The sequence below is a fragment of the Macrosteles quadrilineatus genome, unplaced genomic scaffold, assembly GCF_028750875.1.
Source record: "Macrosteles quadrilineatus isolate MER2022 unplaced genomic scaffold, UCM_ALF_1.0 Scaffold_2__2_contigs__length_208266976, whole genome shotgun sequence".
NCBI classification, from domain to species: Eukaryota; Metazoa; Arthropoda; class Insecta; order Hemiptera; family Cicadellidae; genus Macrosteles; species Macrosteles quadrilineatus.
The window spans coordinates 26,652,208-26,674,862 of record NW_026542595.1 but is presented as its reverse complement, the minus strand read 5'-3'; the positions used below and the strand labels follow the sequence as shown (position 1 = coordinate 26,674,862).

The window sequence follows — 22,655 nt, the reverse complement described above, 5'->3', positions numbered from 1 at the left end:
TTTAGTATGCCATGTGAATTTGCAGGTTTTAAGTAAAGTGTTTAAGAAGCAATTGAATCTTTATTAATTTGTTAGTGTAGGGCTACTTTAAAAAGTGAATAACTATTTTTTTTTTATTTAATTTAGACCTTGTGTTCGAAGCATTTTAAATATGGTTGTGGATAAATTATCCACTTTCAGCTTTTGAACGTTTTTTTTTCGCTACACTACAAAGACTTTTTACTTTGTAAATAAAACATATGACCATTTTAAAACAAATGTTATTTTTTGCTAAGCGTTTCTATTGAAAGTTCAAGTTAACATTGATTGTAAAGGTTTTTGTTGTTGCAAATCGAAAAAGTTGATGAACCAATAAAAAAAATTTTTAACGTCGGCAATATCAAAATGTTTATGGGAAACATTATTATTTTCACCGTAAACATTGTTTTTGAATGGTAAACAAAAATGATTTTTTTCTGGCGATAATCATAATTACGAAGATAATACAAAACAACATAGACTACATCATCAAACAAAAAAAAACATGTTAAATTTAATTTAAAACTGTATTAAACTGTATTAATTTTAAACATTAAATAGCTTGGGCATTCGAAATGCCCCTTTGCGCATGTGCTAGACAAAACTCCCGCCGCGGTAGTCTCAATAAATCGCTCAGGAGGCGGACGTGGCGGACACTACCGCACGCCCGCGGGCGCGCGGTAGTGCGGTGTGACTTGGCACATTTGATAACATGGTGAGCGATTTTTCAAAATTCGCTCCCGCCGCGGGAGCGAGCTCGGTGTGACTTGGCCTTTACTTTTCTGTGGAGAAAAGCCGTCGTTAGCGTTATTATTACGTTATTACTAAGCGTTACCGGAATGAAACACATCAAATCTCTGAAGGCAATTATGTGATTTTTGTGAATATAATTTCCAACAAAGACCAAATATAATACTTTGACTATTTTATTATATATGTTGCAGGTCGAGTAAGTTATAAACTGTTTAAATGATATAAATGTGGTCAGCCTGCATTTACACACTCTTTGAGGTTTGATGCCGTCTGCTTTAGCTTTGTTTTGTTTGGCTTATCAGCTGATTCAATTGCCAATACACAATACAATACAGTTCGTAATCATAAGTTTAGTTTTTTGAGCAAATTGAGCTTTATTTCCTGCCTATTTCAAGTTAATTCACTATAAAAAATACTCTTATTATTTATAATAATGAATCATGTTCCAGAGTATCACAATAGTTTCAACAAAATGAAGTGATATATTAGTCTGCAATAAATATGCAAAATGAACAGAATAGTGTCATTGGCATTTATTATTATAATAAACCAGGGTGGTAAAGTTAAAGCTTCTCTAGGGGATAGTTTTCCTTCTTATAAATCCTGTGTAGACACTTGCAGATTAGAATACTGCGAAAAAGGTAACTCGACTACTTTATATAAGATCTATTAGTGACTCATTTAATTGTACAATAGTTACAATAAGTTATGCTATCTTCTTCGAGGCTAGGCTTAAAACTTTAAATCTACCGACCTAGGCCCTATGTAGCTTAAGTCTAAATGAACATTCTACAATTAGAAACTTAAGGCTAATGAGAGTGATTCTCCTCTCTGTAGCTTAGGCCAAGCTTTTATCTGAATGTGGCAGCCAACATCATGTCATGTTGCCTAATAGGCCTAATTTAGCAGTAACTTACCGGTAGGCTTTTTCAGCTTCGTTAGACCAGTGCTATTTTTTGAAGCATTTTAATAAAAGTAACGTAAACTAATATAAGTTTACTGAGCTATGATGAGCTAAGACGTTATTTATATGCTGTTATTTATATTTTGATACTCCATCCATTGTTGTTACATATTAGGCCTACCATTTTAAATTAATCTGTTTCCAAATCACTTCTTGTATTTGCATAAGTACCTGGTTAAACTTTCACCTCATTGTTCTTGTTGATTCTTGTACGTTTGTTATTGCTATTCTTGTTATTATTGTATAGGCCTAGTGCATTTTTTCCAATCATTTCATTATTGTTATTATATTTTTATGCAAAACAGTGCAATCTGCCAATGTATATTATTGTATAATGGTGTTTCCATATGAAATAAATAAATAAAGACTTGCTAATCTGGCATTTTTGGGTCTTTGGCTGTGGTGTTTAAGTTAGGTAGGCTACGTAAAATGTACCGTCTTATAGATAGCCTAGCCGTAATTGCGAGGGTAGTGGAAAACATAAATATATAAAGTCGTAAGGCTGAAAGGAAAGCTATCAGGCAATTTTTTGTCTTACACCCAACCTCTGCTAAGTTGCCTGTGAATTCTGCTGATTGCACACAAACTCTGTTCATTTAACTTAATGTAGAAAATACTTAAACCATTGCTGGAGCAGTGGGGTTTTACTACATTGTGGATGGTTTTTTTTATATATTTTACTGTTGTAAATACCAACTAGAATAGTCAGTTACCTAACATCTTTTAATGCAGGTAACTTACAGTACCATGAACCTAGTTAATTGGTTTGATAAGTTTAGTTAACTTAACTAGGTACAGTATAGTTTTCATTGAATCTCAAAAGAATCCTTAAAGTTGTTAAAACTAAAAAAATAACCCCCAACCTAACTCCTCGAACAGTTTAAAATAAGTTTTTGAGTATCTGAACTAAAATTAGGCTAAGTAGCCTATCTCATTGTTGCGACAAAGTCAACAGTGATTCATTACCTCGGACTGCTGCTGGTGACACTACAGCGAACCTTCATATCTCCCAGCCCAGACAGATTAGATAAGACCGACAACAATGTTGTTGTAAATACTTACCTGGAAATGATTCCATTCTAAAGTGCTCTGCCATTGAAAAACTACGTTTTGTACACATTAATGTTGATATTAACAAGTTTTGGAGTTGTGGGCACATAACGGATTTTGACCAACAGGCCTAGTAAGATTAACTTATTGGGTACTTTCCTGTTAAAAGGAACATTCATTATTATCAATGATTTTTTTGATAGATCAATATTTTTGTTTTCCGATCCATTACAAATTGATAACAACTAACTGATCTTGTTTAGGCTAAAATAGTCTATTACCTTATATGGATTGAGAAATGAAACTGTTCTAAGCTAACAACATAACCAACCAAACTTGCTGTACCATTTAAAAACTACGTTTGGGTTTGATAATAGAAAAGGCAAGTTAAACAAAGAATTTTTAAATGTTACAGCAGGTTTGGTTAGTTATGTTAGGTTATTTTTTAAAAAAAGTTTCATTTCATTATTGTTTGTTGACACTGAACAATATTTATCGTAGTTGTCAGCTGATATGTTTCAATTTGTTAATATCGATATATCGAGAAGAAAATCATCGATAATAATGAATGTTCCCTTTAACAGGAATGTACCGATTATTGTTATTGATAGGACACAGTGTCTAATTATGTTATTGCTACATATCTGTGTATTTAAAAAAAGCCTTGTGCAAGCCTTGAAATGTGTTGTTTGAAAAGTAAGACTTTTTAACTTAATTACATGGAATATTAAAATATTTAAAAAACTTAAATTAGGCTACTGAAAATAATTTTGAGGTTTTTTGAGGTTCAGTGGCTTACAGTAAAAGTGTTTTGGTATTGTGTTATAGATGGGTATTTTTTCAAACAACCGGAGAAAGGATTTGTTTGGACTGGATTTTTGGATTGGCGTTGTGCTGATGATTGCAAGTACAGGTGCATGTGGTCAATTGTTGATAACTTTGAAAGAAAAGGATGGCCTCCTCCACAGTTTCATGGAAAGGTAAAATGAAGGAGGGACATTTTTTTAAGGATACAAAATACTTTTTTTTTAATACTTTTTCTTTGAAATGGTGACCATACAAAGTAGGTATTTTAAGCCAAGTATGAATGGAGATGAGTGTATGATGAGTGGCACGGTCTTGTAGTCTTGTTAGTGACTAAGGCCGACATATTCCTTAGACACAGCTGTTAATTAATAGCCCATACAGCTAATGGCGACTAAGGGACCTACAGTTTATGGTGGAATCCGAACCACTTTTTTCCTTGGTATATACGAATTGGTCTAATTATCAGGATAGTACTGCGGATAGTCGTAGTAATCACCCGTGCGGACGTTAATCCACGCATGCCTATAAATATCCACAATTCGTGACCTCCTAGTAGCTGAATTACAAGACGACGCCACCCGTCCCAGTCTAGTAAATTCAATTGGTGATTATCAACTTTTTAGGCCTACAGCCTACAGTCATTAAGCCCAACTTTCACTTAGCGACAAGTATGTTTTTGACCAATCATCAATTTTTTGCCCTATTATTTTTACTAGTAAAAAATATGCCCTACTTCCCATTTATTGGCTAATTTGAACCTATAATGTAAAAGCATCTTGGCCTGAAATACACAATTTCACTGGAATTTTCTCACTGTGGTAACAATATTATTTTTATTTTAATGAGAAGTCTGTATGTGTTATTCTCAGTGGCCATTTGTCCGATGGATGGGTCTCCAGGAGCCAGCGTCGGTGGTTTTTTCTCTGCTTAATCTGGCTGCACACATATTCATGTTCCGCAAGTTCCGCAGTGAAGTCAGACCTTCAAGTCCGATGTATAAAGTCTGGTTTCTCTATGCAGGGGTGAGTAGCATTGATTTCTAATGTTCAATTTGTTTTTTTATTTTTTTTCCATTCCATTGTAATTTTTGGCTGTTTTTTTATAAGGTAACAGTCCACACTCTGTTATCTTTTCACTATCTAATGTTGACCTTTTGTTAGAAAGCCTAACATTATTAACTGGTAGCCCAATGAAAAATGGAATATAATTTGTAAGTAGTATTGACATGTCTATTATGTAGGCCTATTGGTGAGTTAGTGGCTCAGTTGGTTGCGTGATGGACTACGAATCCCAGGCAGCAATGGTGGTTTCACGTCTTGTTGTTGCCACTACTGGTATTTAACAGTACAGTTTACTTTTGCACTGTGCCAGCAAACCCCTTGCTTTGTTTGACTCATTCCAGGCACAGGTTATAATGCACAGGCTTATTGTGGGCGGGCAAATGCAAAATCAAAAGAGGACAGCTTCTTAAAAAATGCTTGTATGTAGGCTACGGTACTCACAAATCACAATACTGTTATGGTTACTATATCCCCACATTTTTGGGAAAATATTGAATCAGAATTACACTGTGTATGATTTGTGACTAGCTGGTCATTCTCTGTAAATGTCATATCTGGAAATTCAGATATAGGCCTATTGTTTTTATTATTAAATTGATTTTCAAGTAGGTATTTAAGGTGAGGGACCCAACACAACCCAAAACAGCCAATCTGTAAACACAAATTAGCAAAACTATTTCCTACCTACCTGAAAAAACAGCGGTAGTAAATAAACTTAAAAAGCCCAAGATGAGTTCCCTCCTAGTATAAAATAACACCTGTAAACTCTGAGGTTACTCCGTCTGAGGTTATAGTCCGTCTGTTTATAGTCTGTTTGGCTATGATACCCAGCAGATTAGGAACCTTCTCGGAACTCAACTCACCCTCTCGACCCGCTCGCCGGGCTGGCCGGTGACAAACAATGAATCACCTAGGCCTACTGTCACTATTCTACAGATCTGCTACTTTTTTATTATATATTTGATTTATATTTTCTGTGACTCAACTTTTCATAGTAACTTAAAACAAGAAAATTAATCTGATTTTTATAACTTTTCGAGGAATTGAAATCCCTACTAATTTGAGTTACGTATCATTAAATCGTTATTGTTTGATTATACGAAGACAATAATATACCACATTATATAGAAGGTACACTGTTTTTACATAATACAACGAAATACATCAAGCTACATTGCTTATAATATAATCAGTTGTTGTGTTAACAACTATCATTTCAAATGGTAACTTAATAATATTAATAATATTATTTAATAACATTACTATATAATTTACCCCCAAATTCCGTTTTAAAGAGACTTTTGATTTTTAATGTTCCCTTACTACAAATATTTAAAAACAGCCAGAGTATATGTACAACGACCGTACCAATGTCCAAAACATTACTCTGTATTGTCACCAGCTTTGTCCGCCTTACAGATCGTAGATATTAAGTATACACATCGTGTTTAGACTTATTATTTTTTTAATTTTATGTATAACTCAAATTTATACAGAACAATTTATTTTAACTTAAAATAAAAAAAAATAGCAGATCTGTGGGACTGTGACAGTAGGTGATTCATTTTTTGTCACTGGTGAGCTGTGATGGTGCGAGATGGTGAGTTGAGTTTCGAGAAGGTTCCTAATCCGCTGGGTATCATAGCCAAATGGACAAACTATAACAATTTTAGTCAACAAAATAGTTGAAAATTCCCCAAATGTTTGTAGGTCTAAGCTAATCAACACCCTGTATTTAAGTTTTTACTGTACATAAGTATATAAGTAGCCTATGGATTTACCCGGGATGTTTTTATGTTTTAGGGGCGCATCCTGTCTTTTGGTTTGGGGGGGGGGGGGGCTTTCTAACTATCAACTGTGTACATTATATGACCAGTAATTATTATGTAGTATTAGTAGTAGTGGAAGCCGGGGTAATAAGAGACAGGGGTTATAATAGACAGTGCAAAAAACCACTTAAACATTATGTTAAAATTATCAGAAAATACCCATAGACATTTTAAACATTTTATCTTCCTTACCACACACTTACGTATCTAATATTACTGTTAAAAAATTTTTTCCGAACCTTTGGAAAATGCCTTACCAATGAACTTACTTTTAGATTTTAGATTTAGATTTAGATTTGTTGTCATGAGAGCCGAAGCCCCCTGACTGCTTACCCGGTACCTATCCTACAGGACATACCCGGGCCCCATGATGTAGGCCGAAGCTTACGCATCAACCTTTAGCACATCATGGGCGGATGACTTAAGGTCATCAGGCTCGCCGGCTGCCGAAGCAGACCCTTCGGAAAGAGGGTTGCCCCTCAATCCTAACCAGGGATTCCGGCTGCTTGTTTAAGCGTCACTCCACCTGGGTTCCACTAGGTCGGAACCTAGAGGTCCATAGTAGAGCGCCCCGACGCATTTAGTGCAAGCAACACTCGGGACCTATCTCATCCCTGACAGGCAGAACCCGCCATCAATAGCCAGGAGGAAGGGGACCATCAGCACGCTGACGGGGGGAACCCCAACCTCCCATTTACACCGCTGCCCGATCGAGGCCTGACCCATTGCTGGGAACCAGAGATATCCAGAGCGATAGATCCCCAGATACCCCTGGCGGGCTCGGACCCAGCACCCGATCTACTTCGTTTGCCCGTCAGACCCAACATCACTGCCAGGCCATCAGGGTTTCCCAAAAGGAGGCAGGTATAGAAGTGGGACCCACCCGGATGAACCTATCCACCAGAGGTGGCGACACCCTTGACTCAATTGAGGTTCCGGGAAGAACCCCCCACACTCAAGATAACCATACCGTCCGTGCTCAGAGACAGGGATAGGTTTGCATAAGTACCTACAAACCGTTGCCCTCACACTGCGGAAAGTTACGTTGCCCTTGAGTGTCCCCGTGAGCTGCGGGTACTTGCCCGTTTTCACCTCCAGGAAAGGTTACTTCCAAAGTCGAGGATTTGCCCACTGAATGCTGGTCGCACACCACAAGCAGGCCGAAGCCCAAAGTACCACAGACACAGGTAGGTTAGAGATTATGATGTACTTCCATCTCTCCTAGAGCTAAACACCCCTCCATCCTGGATAAAGGAATGTCACTGGGACCCGATGCCCAGTCGACCATGTCTGTGGCCAACTTGAAATGCCGATACCAACACGGAGCATTTACCTCCCCTCTGGGGGCTAGGTATTTCACCTCCCAGGACGAGGCTACTTCCAAAGTCGAGGATATGCCTCACAAAATGTCAGTCGAACACAACAGGTAGGACTCAGTCACAACCACAGTTACAGGTAGTTGAGGAGAGGCGGAATTAACGGCGTCACTGAGAGCTAAACACCCCCCCCACCCTGAATGGAGGGAATGTCACTGGAGGCTCCCCCTAAGGGGCTGGCGCTTACCAGTCGTCCATAACTGTGGTCTACCTGAAGTGCCGGGTCTGACACCGGGCAGTTACCTCCCCTCTGGGAGAGCTAGGGTCCGCGTGGTCGCCCAGGCCACGAACCCACGCAAGCGTGAGCCCCCTGCGGTTCAATGAACTTACTGCGTAAATTTGTGACTTTTTCCAAATTAAATTTTCTTGTAAAATTTGAGATAGAGATTGAGACATCAGTTATGTGTTATTTTGTGGCCAAGATGATGGAGAATATTGATCAATTTTTTAAATTGTTGCAAGATGTAATTTAAGGTGAATTTTGACCATGTCTCTTATTACCCCTTTTTGAAAATATTGAGGGGTAATAAGAGACGGCAAAATAGCCAAACCTAAAGAGAGTGATTCCTCGGATACGGATGCCAATACAAATCTTTGCTTGGATTCTGATGAAGGAGGCATTTCTCCCATACTGTCATCATCTGATGAAAGTCTTCCTGAGGAAATTGAGCCAACCAACATTGACCCCCTCCTTGAAATGTATTATGCGGTATACTACGATCTTGACTGGCATGTCGGAAGAGTAATTGACTTCCCAGACAAAGGACTGTCCAAAGTAAAATTCCTCCAGAAGGTGCTACACAACTTCAAGTGGCCAGTACATGATGACATTCAAACTGTATCAAACAAGTTTGTGTTCTACGGTCCAATTCAATTACATGGAAATGGGCCGTTTACCATTTCGAGAGGACAACAAAATAAAATTAGACTGGTCTACAAAAAAGTGAAGAAAGGACTTTACAACTAGGGACTAGAAAGGTTTAATAAGGAAACTTACCTCATGACTAAATGCTATAGGCCTAGGTAAAATACTATCATTTTATCATTCGCCTGGGACTAATGAGTTGTTTTAATGTTATTAATTTAGCGTTGCTAACACACAAATTTAAATATTCATTTTTATATATTTTTTAGATAAATTTCATCTTTTTAAGGCTTTAAACATCTTTTTATAAGTCCTTTCTACTATTACCATCATTTATAACTCACTAAGTATCCATTCAGTTGGCCCAGATGTATTTAGTCATAGGGCATTTTTTCTTAGTCGTAGACTTTGACACATTTTTTAACGAATTTACAAAATGTCCTCCAACAAGTAATGGAAATATTATTTTTTATTTTGATGTATTTTTTTAAACGTATACTATATGTAGATTTTAAAAACTCCAACCCCATGGTTCTAGTGCTTTACTTTTATTTAATATTAATCAAAACAAATTTTACCGATCACCTTTTAGGTTTTGTTTTTCAAACGTTTATATCTTGGGAACCAATTTATGTATTTAAATGAAACAAAGATTAAAATTTTTAGAATTTTCTGGACTTGTTTCTTATTACCCCCTCATATTTTTCATTGGTTGCATATGGGTAGCAAAAGCCTTGTCTCTTAATACCCCGACCGGGGTAATAAAAGACAGTGGGGTAAGCAAAAAATTCAATATTTTTTTTACATAAAAATGACGGTTAATATTATTGAATATATTATCAGAATTTTCCGTTTATTTAGTACAACAACATATAATTATTTTAAATTAATCATACCCTTTATACCTTTAGTATAATTTTTTTTATCTCTTATTACCCCTCATGTCTCTTATTACCCCGGCTTCCCTATCATATAATACTGCAGGACTGGTTATTACATTGCCGTCAGATTATTTAATAAGCTAAAACCATAAAACTACCTGGTTAATTTACAAGTGATTTTGAGTTTTATACAAAAACAATATTGATATTAAGGGAATAAATAATACAATCTTAATATTGGGTGTGTAAATAAATTAAATAAACAAATTGATATAGGCTAAGTTAAAGTTAGAGATTTATAAAACAAATCCAGACGTCAAGGCGATTAGGTCTTAGACAGTGGCTTCAGAGACCTCCTCCAACATAAAATTAGGTTGTTCTTCAATGCCTGTAGACAACTCCTTACTTGCCACCAAAGATTGTCAGATCAACCAACCACATTCACTAGCCTATTTTTTATGGAATTTCAATGATTTAAAATTATCTTTTCTTTTATCCCCCATCTTTACTAGTCTAGCTTGTGTGTCAGAACCATCCTCCTCAGATGAGTTGTCCTGACTGATTGGTCTTGTGCCAGGTTTGTATCAACTGTTGGGTCTGGTCAGCCATCTTCCATGCTAGAGACTTGCCTCTCACTGAGCTCATGGACTATCTCTCAGCATTTGGCATGGTCTTCTACTCTTTCTATGGGATGATCATGAGGTCAGTCATTTTGTAATCATGCTGTAAGTTAATTTTACACAGCGTGTACTCTTTTTGGATTGTCGCATGATTGATGTAAAAAAGATAAGAAGCATGACTTCCCTGTTGGGAGTAGAAATTGAATCTATAAAGAATCTAGAAATCAAGTGTATGCTGATTGAAAAATAAGCTTGGCCATATCTCAAACCTTCCAAAAGCCACCAACTTTTCGAAGATTGAATCTATAACTGATTGATTACCAGGTAAGACTACAAACTACTAAATGTGAAATGTATGTCATAGCTTTCTTTTGATTACAGATTGCTGATTGGAGTACGTGGTGCTATATCTGTACTGTTTACTTTGGTCTCTATATCATTTTTCATCAACCACGCAGGATACCTGATATTAGGCCAGTTTGATTATGACTACAACATGACTGCTAATATTGCTATTGGTAAGTTTTAAAATCTAGTCTTTAAACAATTCAAGTTCATTTTCTACCACTGGAACTCAATGTAAAGTAGAACCCCTTGTATCCGACCTCGGCATGACCTCACGATATCCAACTATGGATGAGCGTCAATAGTCGATGTTTTTGAAACTTCGATGTTTTTCTATTGATGTTTGATGTTTCTAGCGAATTTCCCTTTATGGAAGTAGCTATTACCATAGGTGGCACAGTAAGACCTAGGCCCGGGACCGATTTGCTTTTTCATTTTGACGTTCCCAAAGATCAAAAACACCATTCATTCAAATAATTTACGTAGTGATTCCTTGGATCAAAATAAAGAGAAAAACAAGAATAACATTTTTTCCAAAATCGCTTCGTTAACCAGATATCCGCCATTTTGTATTTTTTACATAAACATTTTTATTTTTGGAATTTTTCAACCAATCTTTATAAAACCTGGTATGTAGGTGAAGGTAAAAGAGACCAATGTTAGAAAAAATATCATCTTGATTCAACTTAGAATTTAAAAATGGCGGCCATTTTAATTTTTTAAACTTAAATTACACAAAAACAGCGTATTTTATGAAAAAATGTCAAGAACCCTTTTATTTAGTATTTTTAATTCCCTATCACACGGTACCAAGTTCAAAAAGATTGTATAGGAAATAGCTGAAATATTACGATCTTTATTTTGTAAAATGGGGTACAATGAGGCTAAGAAGGTTTGCCCCATTTTACAACTAAAAATTGTAATATTTCAGGAATTTCTTATTTAATCTTTTTGAACTTGGTACCGTTTGATAGGGAATTAATGTTTTTAAAATTTTTGACATCACAGTACAGAGACATTTTTGAAAGGGCAAAAATTCCAGAGTTGATTTTTGAAACTATTTTTTATATGCACATTCCAGTTCAAATTCTGATCTATTGTTGGACCCAAAAAGTTTGTGCTGGCCTTTTTCTCAATTTGTGAGTTTTACATTATTATTGGGGGATTAGAATGTTTATTTTGTTGTAATTTAAATGTGATAAAATTTGTTTTTTTGTAATTTAATTTTAGGTTCTGGCACACCAGATAACTGCCCAAATTTCCAAGTTCTAGGAAAGCAGACATTTCTGTTTGTCCCAGTGTAGGAGAGGAAACATTAAATTCGCATCGTCAGCATACAGGCACAATTCACTTCTAGGTCTACAAGGGCACTGCTTATGTCCTTTAAATAGCACAAAAATAGCAATGACCCTAGAATAGACCCTTGAGGTACTCCATATTTTATTGTTTTAATTTCTGAGTCTGTTTGAATGATTTTATTATTTTTTTAATTGAGTAATTTCAACATACAGTATTGTGTTCTACTACTTAGATAGGAATCAAACCTTTGCAATGCAGTTTTCTTTATTCCAAGAAATTTCAATTTATTCAACAATATTGGATGTTTTACACTATCAAAAGCTTTAGATAGGGTCCATGGATATGCCAATTGTTTCACCTCTATCAACCGATTCAATAACTGACTCTAAAAATGATGAATAAAGACGAAATTTGGTTTGAAGGTGTAATGCGGGATAAACTTGAATGAGTTCGCGAACCAGGCTGATCGGACCATAGGAACGGGGTTTTATAGGGTAAAAATTTCTGGTTTTTCTCATTGTCCCTTAAGATACAAAATTTCCCAATTTCACTCTAGACCTTTTTAAAGAGCTTAAAAAACAAATAATTCTTTTATATCAAAGTGTTTAGGCTATTATTAGTCACAGAGAAAATTAAAAAAAATTGTAATTTTAAAATTCCCATGTTATTCTTATGGAGAATTTTGTAAAATTGTTTGGTTGTTAATGGATATATTTTGATCAAACTTGGCAAATTTATTTATTTTATACTAAGCTAATTATATTTTACTAAAAAACACACTTTATTAGTTTTCTTGTAGCACCAAACCTAGGTACTCGTTAAACCTAATGTTATTTAAATAGATTGAATTGAAAATAAATTCAGGCAAATGGAAATTTGCTTAGACTGCAGGTATGCTGCGGCGGGGGTATTTACATCTATGATAGATTACCGATGTTTTTTCCAAAGTATTGAAATATCAATGTTTTTCATGACTGAATTGTATTATTTTTAAGTTAGTCCAAGCAAATTTCCATTTGCCTGAATTGATTTTCAATTACATCTATTTTAATAACATTAGGTTTAAGGAGTACATAGGTTTGCTGCTACTATTAAACTAATAAATTGTGTTTTAGTTAAGTTTTAATAGCTTAGTATAAAATAAATAAATTTGCCTAGTTTGATCAAAATATGTCCATAAACAAGCAATCTACAACATTTTACAATATTCTCCATAAGAATAACATGGGAATTTTAAAATCACATTTTTAAATTTTATCCGTAACTAATAACGGTACAGAAACACTTTGATATACTGAATTATTTTTTTTTTAAGCTCTTGAAAAATGTCTAGAGAGAAATTGGGAAATTTGGTGTTTTGAGGGTCAAAAATGAGAAAAACCCATTTTTAGCCCATAAAACCCCCAGTGAAACCTTGTTCCCATCGACGGATCCATTTATATGTATATACTAGTGGCCTGTAGGGGCTATAGCCCCTAATTTAGACACAATTATTGTCCATTTGTAGGCAACTCCCCATTTGGCGGTAGTAAGTCAGAAATATATCTATGAATTTGTCCATGAATTTTAAAACAGTAAGGCCCATTTCTCGGAATATCTTTTTGTGTAACGGAAAGCGACGCAAAAGCCATTGCACTTTTGTATTACCTTATGCTTTTTATGAAGTTAGAATCATGTAAAAACATTTCTTTTAGTTCGTCAATACACAGAACATCAACCACTTTTGGGATGACAGTCGTATATCTCAAGATGAATACAGAGATCATAAACAACTTATGGGATGACAGTCTAGTCCTAAAAAGGTCAGCAACTTATGCATTGACAGGCAATGAGTGTGAAGTGCCAACTTTAATTCCAAAAGAAACACGTCAGCCTGTAACATCTAGTTTTTCCTCGAAGTACATTTTTAATTGTGGTTGTGGCATGTTAATGAGTCCATTGAGGCAACATGCGTTGACATGTCCATTTGTGGCCTAATGCGCCACAATGCATGCAAGTAATGTTTTGAGGACCTATACTGTGAGAAACAACACTCAACTCATTTTCCAACGTTCTTCTGAAGGTTGTTCTAAAGGCAGGTTGTAAACCAGCTTGTGGATTTCTTTCATAGTTGGGCCTTACATGACGTTCTCTTTCAGAATTTCTTGTGTCAGTTGAATTCCTGGATACTCTTCCACGTCTTGCAGGTCTTCCCATACCCTGTTTAGTTACTTCACTTATTATAAAAACAGAAAACAAAAAATTAAACAAATACATTTCATTTTGAAACATTATTTAACAACATTGACTTTTGGAATAAATGTAAACATTGCAAATAAGTAAGTAACAGCTGATTAGAATCGCTGTTCAGACGCTTTTCAGTCCCCATGCTTTTCTTATGGTGGATATTTTACATTATATCTCGTTTTCTGGTTTGTAACTTTATGGGAATTCAGCTATTTTTCCCGAGTCCCTGGGGTCAAGACCTTTAATTTAAGACCTCTCCCACTTTACTGCGACTTATCAGACGTCCACAATTTTCTGGTAAAAATTTTGTCTTACAGAATTATATATAAGGATATAAATTTGAACAAATGGTGTTTTTGGCCTCTGGGGACATCAAAATGAAAAAAGTAAATCGGTTCCGGGCCTAGGTCTTACCGTGCCACCTACGGTAATAGCTACTACCCACAGGGAAATTTGCTAAAAAAAAAACTAAAATAAACTTGTGGTAGGCAGTGATCCACACTTGTAATAGGCTTTGTTGGGCGGCTTAAAAGTGTCCGGAGAGCAGGGCAGTTAGTAGCCTGCAGAGGGAGTAGTTGGAGTGGCTCCCAGGACAGCAACAAGTTGAAGGCTCCCATTTGGGACCTCATCTGAAGCTTTTGGCTAACCAACTAACTAATCCATGTCTTCAATAATGACAAAAAGGTTTGAACCATAAACAAATTCACAAATGATGAAGAAGGATATATTTTAACTAACAACGTGACACACAAAGTCTTAACATGGACACACTGACAGTCATGGGCCTTATGATCAAAACACGTGACAGAACAGCAGACATTGAAACACCGGGGCTCTGCTGCGAAACAACCCAATTACGGCGACAACACAGTGTAGGACCATAACAAAACTAAGATGTTACATCGTGTGAGGCTTGTGGACATGTCACGGCTCATATATTGGGAGTATCTACGATATTAATTGTCAAATCAGTGTTTTGTCATTATTCTCTTCAGACTTATCAGCATTGTTTTCTTTTCTTCCCTGTAAATTAGTTTATAGAAAAAGATTTGTTTGTAAACATTTTAGGTTTTAAAATGTTTGAGGAAATATTTGTTTTGGTGCCCAATGAGTTTTTAAAAGTGTTTTTGGGTTAATGTCTACTTGTTCTTGTATGTATGCACATATGCAATAGTGTTTGTGTATGTATTTGTACAACATGGTACTAGTACCAATGAATACAAACCTTTTAAGAAGCGCAATGCCTTTGTTAAAAATTCAGTCTGGAAATATTTGAATTTTGTATAGTTCCCGCGGCGGCCACTAGGTAGACTATCGCGAGCGTGCGGTCAAGTCAGCTGACTAATTGAGAGAGAGTGAGACAAAGAATCACCAAAGTAGTCTTTGGTCTGCTCACCACACTGTTATAAGTCTCTGACATTCCACTATTTCATTGGATATTTTATGCTCATGCCCTATCTATGTCATTGCAGGTATCTTGAGTGCGGGAGTATCAGCTGTATGGAGCTTGGCATCCTGGAGGCAGCTCAATCACTCAAAGTACTTGGCTACTGTGGTAGTCCTAGGTCTGCTCACCACACTGTTAGAAGTCTCTGACTTTCCACTATTTCACTGGATATTTGATGCTCATGCCCTATCTATGTCATTGCAGGTATCTTGAGTGCGGGAGTATCAGCTGTATGGAGCTTGGCATCCTGGAGGCAGCTCAATCACTCCAAGTACTTGGCTACTGTTGTAGTCCTAGGTCTGCTCACCACACTGTTAGAAGTCTCTGACTTTCCACTATTTCACTGGATATTTGATGCTCATGCCCTATCTATGTCATTGCAGGTATCTTGAGTGCGGGAGTATCAGCTGTATGGAGCTTGGCATCCTGGAGGCAGCTCAATCACTCAAAGTACTTGGCTACTGTGGTAGTCCTAGGTCTGCTCACCACACTGTTAGAAGTCTCTGACTTTCCACTATTTCACTGGATATTTGATGCTCATGCCCTATCTATGTCATTGCAGGTATCTTGAGTGCGGGAGTATCAGCTGTATGGAGCTTGGCATCCTGGAGGCAGCTCAATCACTCCAAGTACTTGGCTACTGTTGTAGTCCTAGGTCTGCTCACCACACTGTTAGAAGTCTCTGACTTTCCACCATATCTCTGGATATTTGATGCTCATGCTCTCTGGCATCTTTCGACTGTTCCAATCCCATATTTCTTTTGGAAGTAAGTAAATAAATTTCAGTATCTAGAGTTAATTGTTACAATGGAGAAACACACACAACACATACAACACACAGATCACTCAATTAGCAACAGTCCAGGAATCAAGGAAATGGTGAAGAATGAGAATAGGAGTTGGGGCTTAACTGGCTAACGTCACGGCTAATAAAAATTCCCAAAGCCAATCCGTTTCCCCAAAGCCTTAGTTAAGCGTTATTCTAAGATTTGAAGCAATTTCGATGGTTAATGTGTTAGTAGCGGAATCGAATCGTAAGTTAGGATATTTAACTACGTACATTGTTCAACACATCAATAATTAGTAGCAGGCTAAAGCAACTACATAGAACATTAACAATTAATGGCAACTAAGCAACTACATAGAACATAACTGCTGTTCACTGGTTCTATTATAAAAGACAATGAATAGCTACAATGGTTAGTAAAGTTCTGAAATACAAACAAATGAAAGCGTGTTAGTTAGTAAAGAGGCCAACAAAATATTAAAATCACTCAAATAAATCCACTGTTCACCCTTACTCCCATAAATCAAAGATCTCACAGCTAAATTGCTGCTACAGTAATTAAGATAAACATTGACTACCAACTAAACACCACACTTTATATTTAGGTAAATACCGTCTTCTCACGGACCTACGCGAAAACAAACAAAACACACGAATATGAAAAGCCACCTTGCGTGACCAGAACCAATTGAACTTGAATAGATTTAAACAAAGAAATCAAACAACACAAATAAAACAGAAGGATTTATAAACGGGCGGATCTCGTTTGGGCCGTTACTTCTTCAAGCTCACGGTCTATAAAATATGTATCGGACGAAATTCAGATATTCCACAAATCAAAGCTGGTCATTATATATTTGCTAAGCTATTTGAACAAAACAGATCACACCCTATTTTACAATAGAACAATATTTAAGAATAATCTCAAGTTTAAATAAATCAATCTCTAACTTATATTTGGAGATATTGGCAATGAATGATGAAATGTATAACTAATTTTAAAAGTTCAAAAAGGCCAATATATAACAAATTGTTTTAATCACAAGCGCTTTCGGAAACTATGTTTCCATCTTCAGGCTGTATTCAAACTGGTCAAAATATTTACTTTTTGTTCCAGTTTGAACACAGCCTGACGATGGAAACATAGTTTCCGAAAGCGCTTGTGATTAAAACAATTTATTATATATTGGCCTTTTTGAACTTTTAAAATTAGTTATAGATTTCATCAAATCAATCTCTGTTAATTATTCAATTAAATTTAAGACTAAACTTCCTGCGGACGTTTAACTTAAATAGCGTAATTGATTAACAGTGAATAATCGGTAGGCGTAATAAATGCGATAGCGAGTGAGGTCGAGTTATCCCAGGCGTCCTGGGTAGTGGGTACAACAGCGGTGAATGTCGGCCACTTACTTGGCGTGAGCGAGAGCGTAGCGATGTGCGTCCTTCTTCTGCCCAATTGCTCAGGCAACTGCCGACTCGGAGACCACCACGCACACTCAGCGCTGTGACCAAGGGTCCCTGCGCAGGCGCGGGCGATTGATGCGCGGTCCAGTGGGGCGGCGGTGAACCACAAGATCAGCTTGTTTCTGAACTTGTGTCATCTGCTAATATGTTATGTTTACATTTCGGGACTTAACTTCGGCAAATCGGCGAGGTATTTCTGCTAGTAAGGGTCTAGTTTGATTATAAATATTAACAAATTTTATGAACCCTTACTCATTTACAGCAATACTTGGCATAAATCACATAAAAACTACAGCTTACCATCCTTTTGCAAATGGGGCTATTGGAAGGTGACATCTCTCCTTAAAATTGGCTCTCAATGTCCAACAACAACCACAACCACACTGGAATAATAGTAATTTGAGTGGGAAAGACAAAATCAGTAAAAACCATCAATAGTGACTGTTATCTGACTGGCCACTAGATACAGTCTTGTCAAAAATCAAGATAGTAATGTTAACATAAAGGGCGTCCCAATAAGAACGCCGGATTTGAAACGTTAACAAACCATATATTTTCACGCTAAATTTACAATATGATACATGAATCTTAAAGTATAGTATCTCAGATTAGTAATGGAATATTATGTCTTGTAAGTGCCCACCTGCTGCCTGCTGACAAGCCCGACATCTCTTGACAAAGTTTTCCATCACTTTTTCACACACTTCCTGTTGAATTCCATTAATGGCACGAATAATTTCCTCCGAACCGGATTATTGGCGAAAACAAGCGACTTTAAATATCCCCAAAGAAAGTAGTCACACGGTGTTAAATCGCACGATCTTGCTGGCCAGTTCCGATCACCATGTTTCGAAATCACACGTCCTGGGAATCGTTCGTGCAACAAATTAATTGAATCTCGAGCAGTATGGCATGTTGTGCCGTCCTGTTGAAATCACATGTTTTTTTCAGGGTCATCTCCTCAAGCTCGGGCCAGAGAAACTCTCGTATCATTTCCCTGTAACGTTCACCATTTACACCCTTCTGCACCGTTTCAGCGAAACATTCCCCGTACTTGTAGTGCACTTTAACCATAACCACGCGTTGATCCGTCATGTAGCGATTCATGACTACAAATGGGACCTAACTGATAACATCGCTGGTAGTTAGGGAATTCCTATTGAAATACAGATAAGGATAAGACGCTCCTGAAATCCGGCATTCTTACTTGGACACCCTTTAGTTCCAAGTCCTATAGGATGACCAATATCCTAGAATTGGGCTGCAGTAAAAACACTCACCAAGACTTTGTCAAAGTCCTTTTGTAGCTATTTTGCCTTTTAAAACTCCTTGGCAATCAAATTCTGATATTTTATAAGACTAACTCTCATGGCCTTACTCATTTTATTGTGAGCAAAAATGATTTACTTCCAGTTCATGTTTATTGTTCATTCTGCCCCCCCCCCCCCCACCACTACAATTGAATACAAAATTATACATTGTTTACTATTACTAATTATTATTTCATGGACCACTGTACAGATTTGTGATAGAGGACTGCAAGCATTTGAGGAAAACACTGAAGGAGAGATGACAAAACTTGAACTGCATTCTCAAGAAGTGGGTACGTCGAAGTAGTCTGCCGAGCAACTATCTGAAACTGCTGCGGTGTCAAGAGAACCCCTCCTAGTAGAGTAGACATCCGGTAGTATCAATAGTTATAGAATGTTGTGTATGTTCTGTAAGTGTCATGTGGTAAGTATTTAAATCAAATAATATGGAAATCTATGTTCCTACAGGTCGATAGTCTCCGGCTATGGTACAAAACTTGTTGGTTTTGTATACTGTAACTGGTATGTGTTGTATTTAACATTTAAGTTATTTACTCTGACTGCCATTAGCTGCTTATTATGCTTATAATACATCACACCTATTTGATGTTTAACAGGAAATATTTTACATAATCTCTATAATTGTCTTGTAATAGGCTATTTAATTTTTACATCAACGTTTTAGCGAATATTGGTAAGTAGCTATTACTGTAGGTGGTGCGGTAAGACATGTAGCCGGGACCGGTATACTTTTTCATTTTGACGTCCCTAGAGGCCAAAAACACAATCCGCGTTCAAATTGTTATATATATATATGAAATAATTAAATAATGATTTTATTCCATCATAATTACATAGAAAATACAAATAAATGGGGGTTTTATGGGGTAAAAATTGGTTTTTCTAATTTTTGGCCCTCAAAACACAATACTTCCTAATTTCTATCTAGACCATTTTAAAGGGCTTAAAAAAACAAATAAATTAGTATCTTGAAATGTTTTTGTACGGTTATTGGTTACGGAGAAAATTTAAAAAATTGCAAATTTAAAATTGCTATGTTAATCTTACGGAGAATATTGTAAAATGTTGTAGTTGCTTGTTTATGGAAATATTTTGATCAATCTTGATATATTTTAAATATTTTGATATACTAAGCTACTAATATTTTACTAAAAAAACACATTTTATTACCGTCCCTGTAGCAACAAACCTAGGTAGCCTACACGTTAAACCTAATGTTATTTAAATAGATTTAACTTCAAATCAATTCAGGCAAATGGAAATTTGTTTAGTCTGCAGGTTTGCGTCGGCGGTGGTATATTTTCCACTTGCCATAACGGAAAGTAAATAAAAGAATTGTCTTATAACACTTAAAACAGTTAAACATATAGTTACGCTTATACTGTTACTCACAAGACGGTAAATATACATAAACAATGGTAAGTGGTGATCGATTACGATTGGACACTCCAATCGAAATTGATCACCACTTATATATCAACCATCGTTTATGTATATTTACTGTCTTGTGAGTAATAGTATAAGCGTAAATATATGTTTTAAGTGTTATAAGACGTTTCTTTTATTTACTTTCCGTAAATTTAATAACACACACAATAATGATCAAGAAGTTATTTAGAAGTTGTGTATTATTCGAGCTTCAAGAACGAATTATTAATAACTAGTTTACCTTGTGGTTGCCAGATTCTTGAAATGTGTAGATATCTTGCTCGATGTACATTTCGCTACATGTGTAGCATCGTCAGGAGCACAGTTTGTCACATTAGGCTATTTAACAGAAACACTATTTTACCGTAAATCGTCATCCGACCGAAAATGTAAATATTTGTAAATAGTGTTTGTGTTAAATAGCCTAATGTGACAAACTGTGCTCCTGACGATGCTACACATGTAGCGAAATGTACATCGAGCAAGATATCTACACATTTCAAGAATCTGGCAACCACAAGGTAAACTAGTTATTAAGTTATTTAGCTTGCATTTGAATTGATTTAATATCCAAGTATGGTTGATGACAATATTGCATCCAGTATTAAATTGATATACAATTATTCAAAACAAAGTCTATTGCTAAAGAAGTTTCACAATTCTTGTTAAACTGGTTTGACTATTTTATTCTTCAGGCTCAACTCTATGTATACAATGAGAAGCTAATATTATTATTGTATCACACTTCCTTTTTTAAGACAGAATAAAACCTATTGTTGTTTGTTCCTAATACTTTTATTGCTAGTGACTAAGTCGTTATACATTATTCCTTTCAAACACTAGATAAGTACCTACCTAACATTATTAGGTAAGCCCTTAAAAATCATTTTACATTGATTATTTTGTCTCTTGGTAAAATAAAAAGTAAAAAAAGTTACGTTGAAAATCTGCTTGAAAACAATATTTCTATTTCCATTTATTCCCTTAAGTGGAATATGATATTTTTTTTACTGATTTTAGCACTAGTACAACCGCTCCATTTCAGCCACAAAATATATGTTAATAATTTAAACAAAACTACGTTCTACTTAAATCATTGGTGTTTGAGGGAAAGAACTATGTACCCAAAAGATGAATGCAGTATAAAAATATGTATAAATTTATATTTATAGTTTATTCATGTATAGTAGTACTAAGTTCAGTGTAGAATTTTACATTGTTGTTAAAAGGCACAAATCATTGGATGGAGTAAATAAATACTAACTGCTGAGGAACCACAATGTAATCAGCTGCTTATTAACCAGTTAGAATAGTTATTTGTGTAACTAGTGGTCGAAGTGGCATTTTGCTGCATACGAGAGAAATGTTAACGCACAACCCGTAGGCAAGTGTGGAATGTTTCTTGAGTGCAGCAAAGGCGTGTTACACATTATATGTTTCCTACAGTTACTTTAAATCATATAGGTAAATTCTTTCAAACACTGTACAACACAATTTTAGGTTAGGTTAAATCCAAACATTGAACGAAAGGAAACGCTGCACCAGCTGATCGTAGTCCTAATATCTTTAAGTGTTTCCAACCTATTTCCAAGCGTACACAGATTACATTTTTAATAAAAGCTCACCGTTTTGTGTTAGTTGGTTGGAATACTGGTGTGCGGCAAAAAAAAAGTAAGTGAATGCATTAATTAGCAACTTTCTGTACTAATCAGTGCAAGGAAGCCCACTTTGTCGGGTGACTGTAGGAAACAGTAGCCTAGTTTTCATCATAATGTGGAAATAACCTTTAATTTGGGGTTATACTAAGTCGTCAGTAATGTTTACATTTCTGTTGTTTACAAACATAACTTTAAATATCGCTATAATCCATTCATCTCTATGGTGATTAGTAGCATTTTCATAATTCACTAATAAAATTTTGAGGTTTAGCAAACCGAAAAATTTACCATATGTTTATTGTTTATTCTGTTCCCTATTTGAAGTAACCTTAAAACGACGATTTTACGGACGATTTAGAGAACTAAAAATGGCTGTTTTCCGGGAAGTGAGATAAAAATGCTATTTTCATATGAATAACTTTGACTGCAGCGTTTATTTTGTA

At 35.9% G+C, this 22,655-nt stretch overlaps 1 protein-coding gene across 1 annotated transcript; it reads left to right on the top strand.

Annotated features, from left to right (window-relative positions):
• Window positions 1-1,170: 1,170 nt before the first annotated feature.
• LOC128984013 (post-GPI attachment to proteins factor 3) lies at window positions 1,171-20,503 on the top strand. The gene is made up of 9 exons (XM_054403294.1): window positions 1,171-1,412; window positions 3,614-3,765; window positions 4,462-4,614; window positions 10,182-10,306; window positions 10,606-10,742; window positions 15,567-15,735; window positions 15,925-16,007; window positions 16,104-16,308; window positions 19,317-20,503. Exons 1-9 carry the CDS (start codon window positions 1,280-1,282, stop codon window positions 19,366-19,368), a joined length of 1,209 nt encoding a protein of 402 aa, XP_054259269.1. The 5' UTR covers window positions 1,171-1,279; the 3' UTR covers window positions 19,369-20,503.
• Window positions 20,504-22,655: the final 2,152 nt, after the last annotated feature.

What these genes read in the sequence shown, in the direction of transcription:
- LOC128984013 (XM_054403294.1), top strand. Translation starts at nt 1,280, where the DNA reads ATGAACAGAATAGTGTCATTGGCATTTATTATTATAATAAACCAGGGT. An exon ending in ATTAGAATACTGCGAAAAAG is followed by an intron (nt 1,413 to 3,613) that starts GTAACTCGACTA and finishes ATTGTGTTATAG; the next exon opens with ATGGGTATTTTTTCAAACAA. An exon ending in GATGCTCATGCCCTATCTAT is followed by an intron (nt 15,736 to 15,924) that starts GTCATTGCAGGT and finishes ATGTCATTGCAG; the next exon opens with GTATCTTGAGTGCGGGAGTA.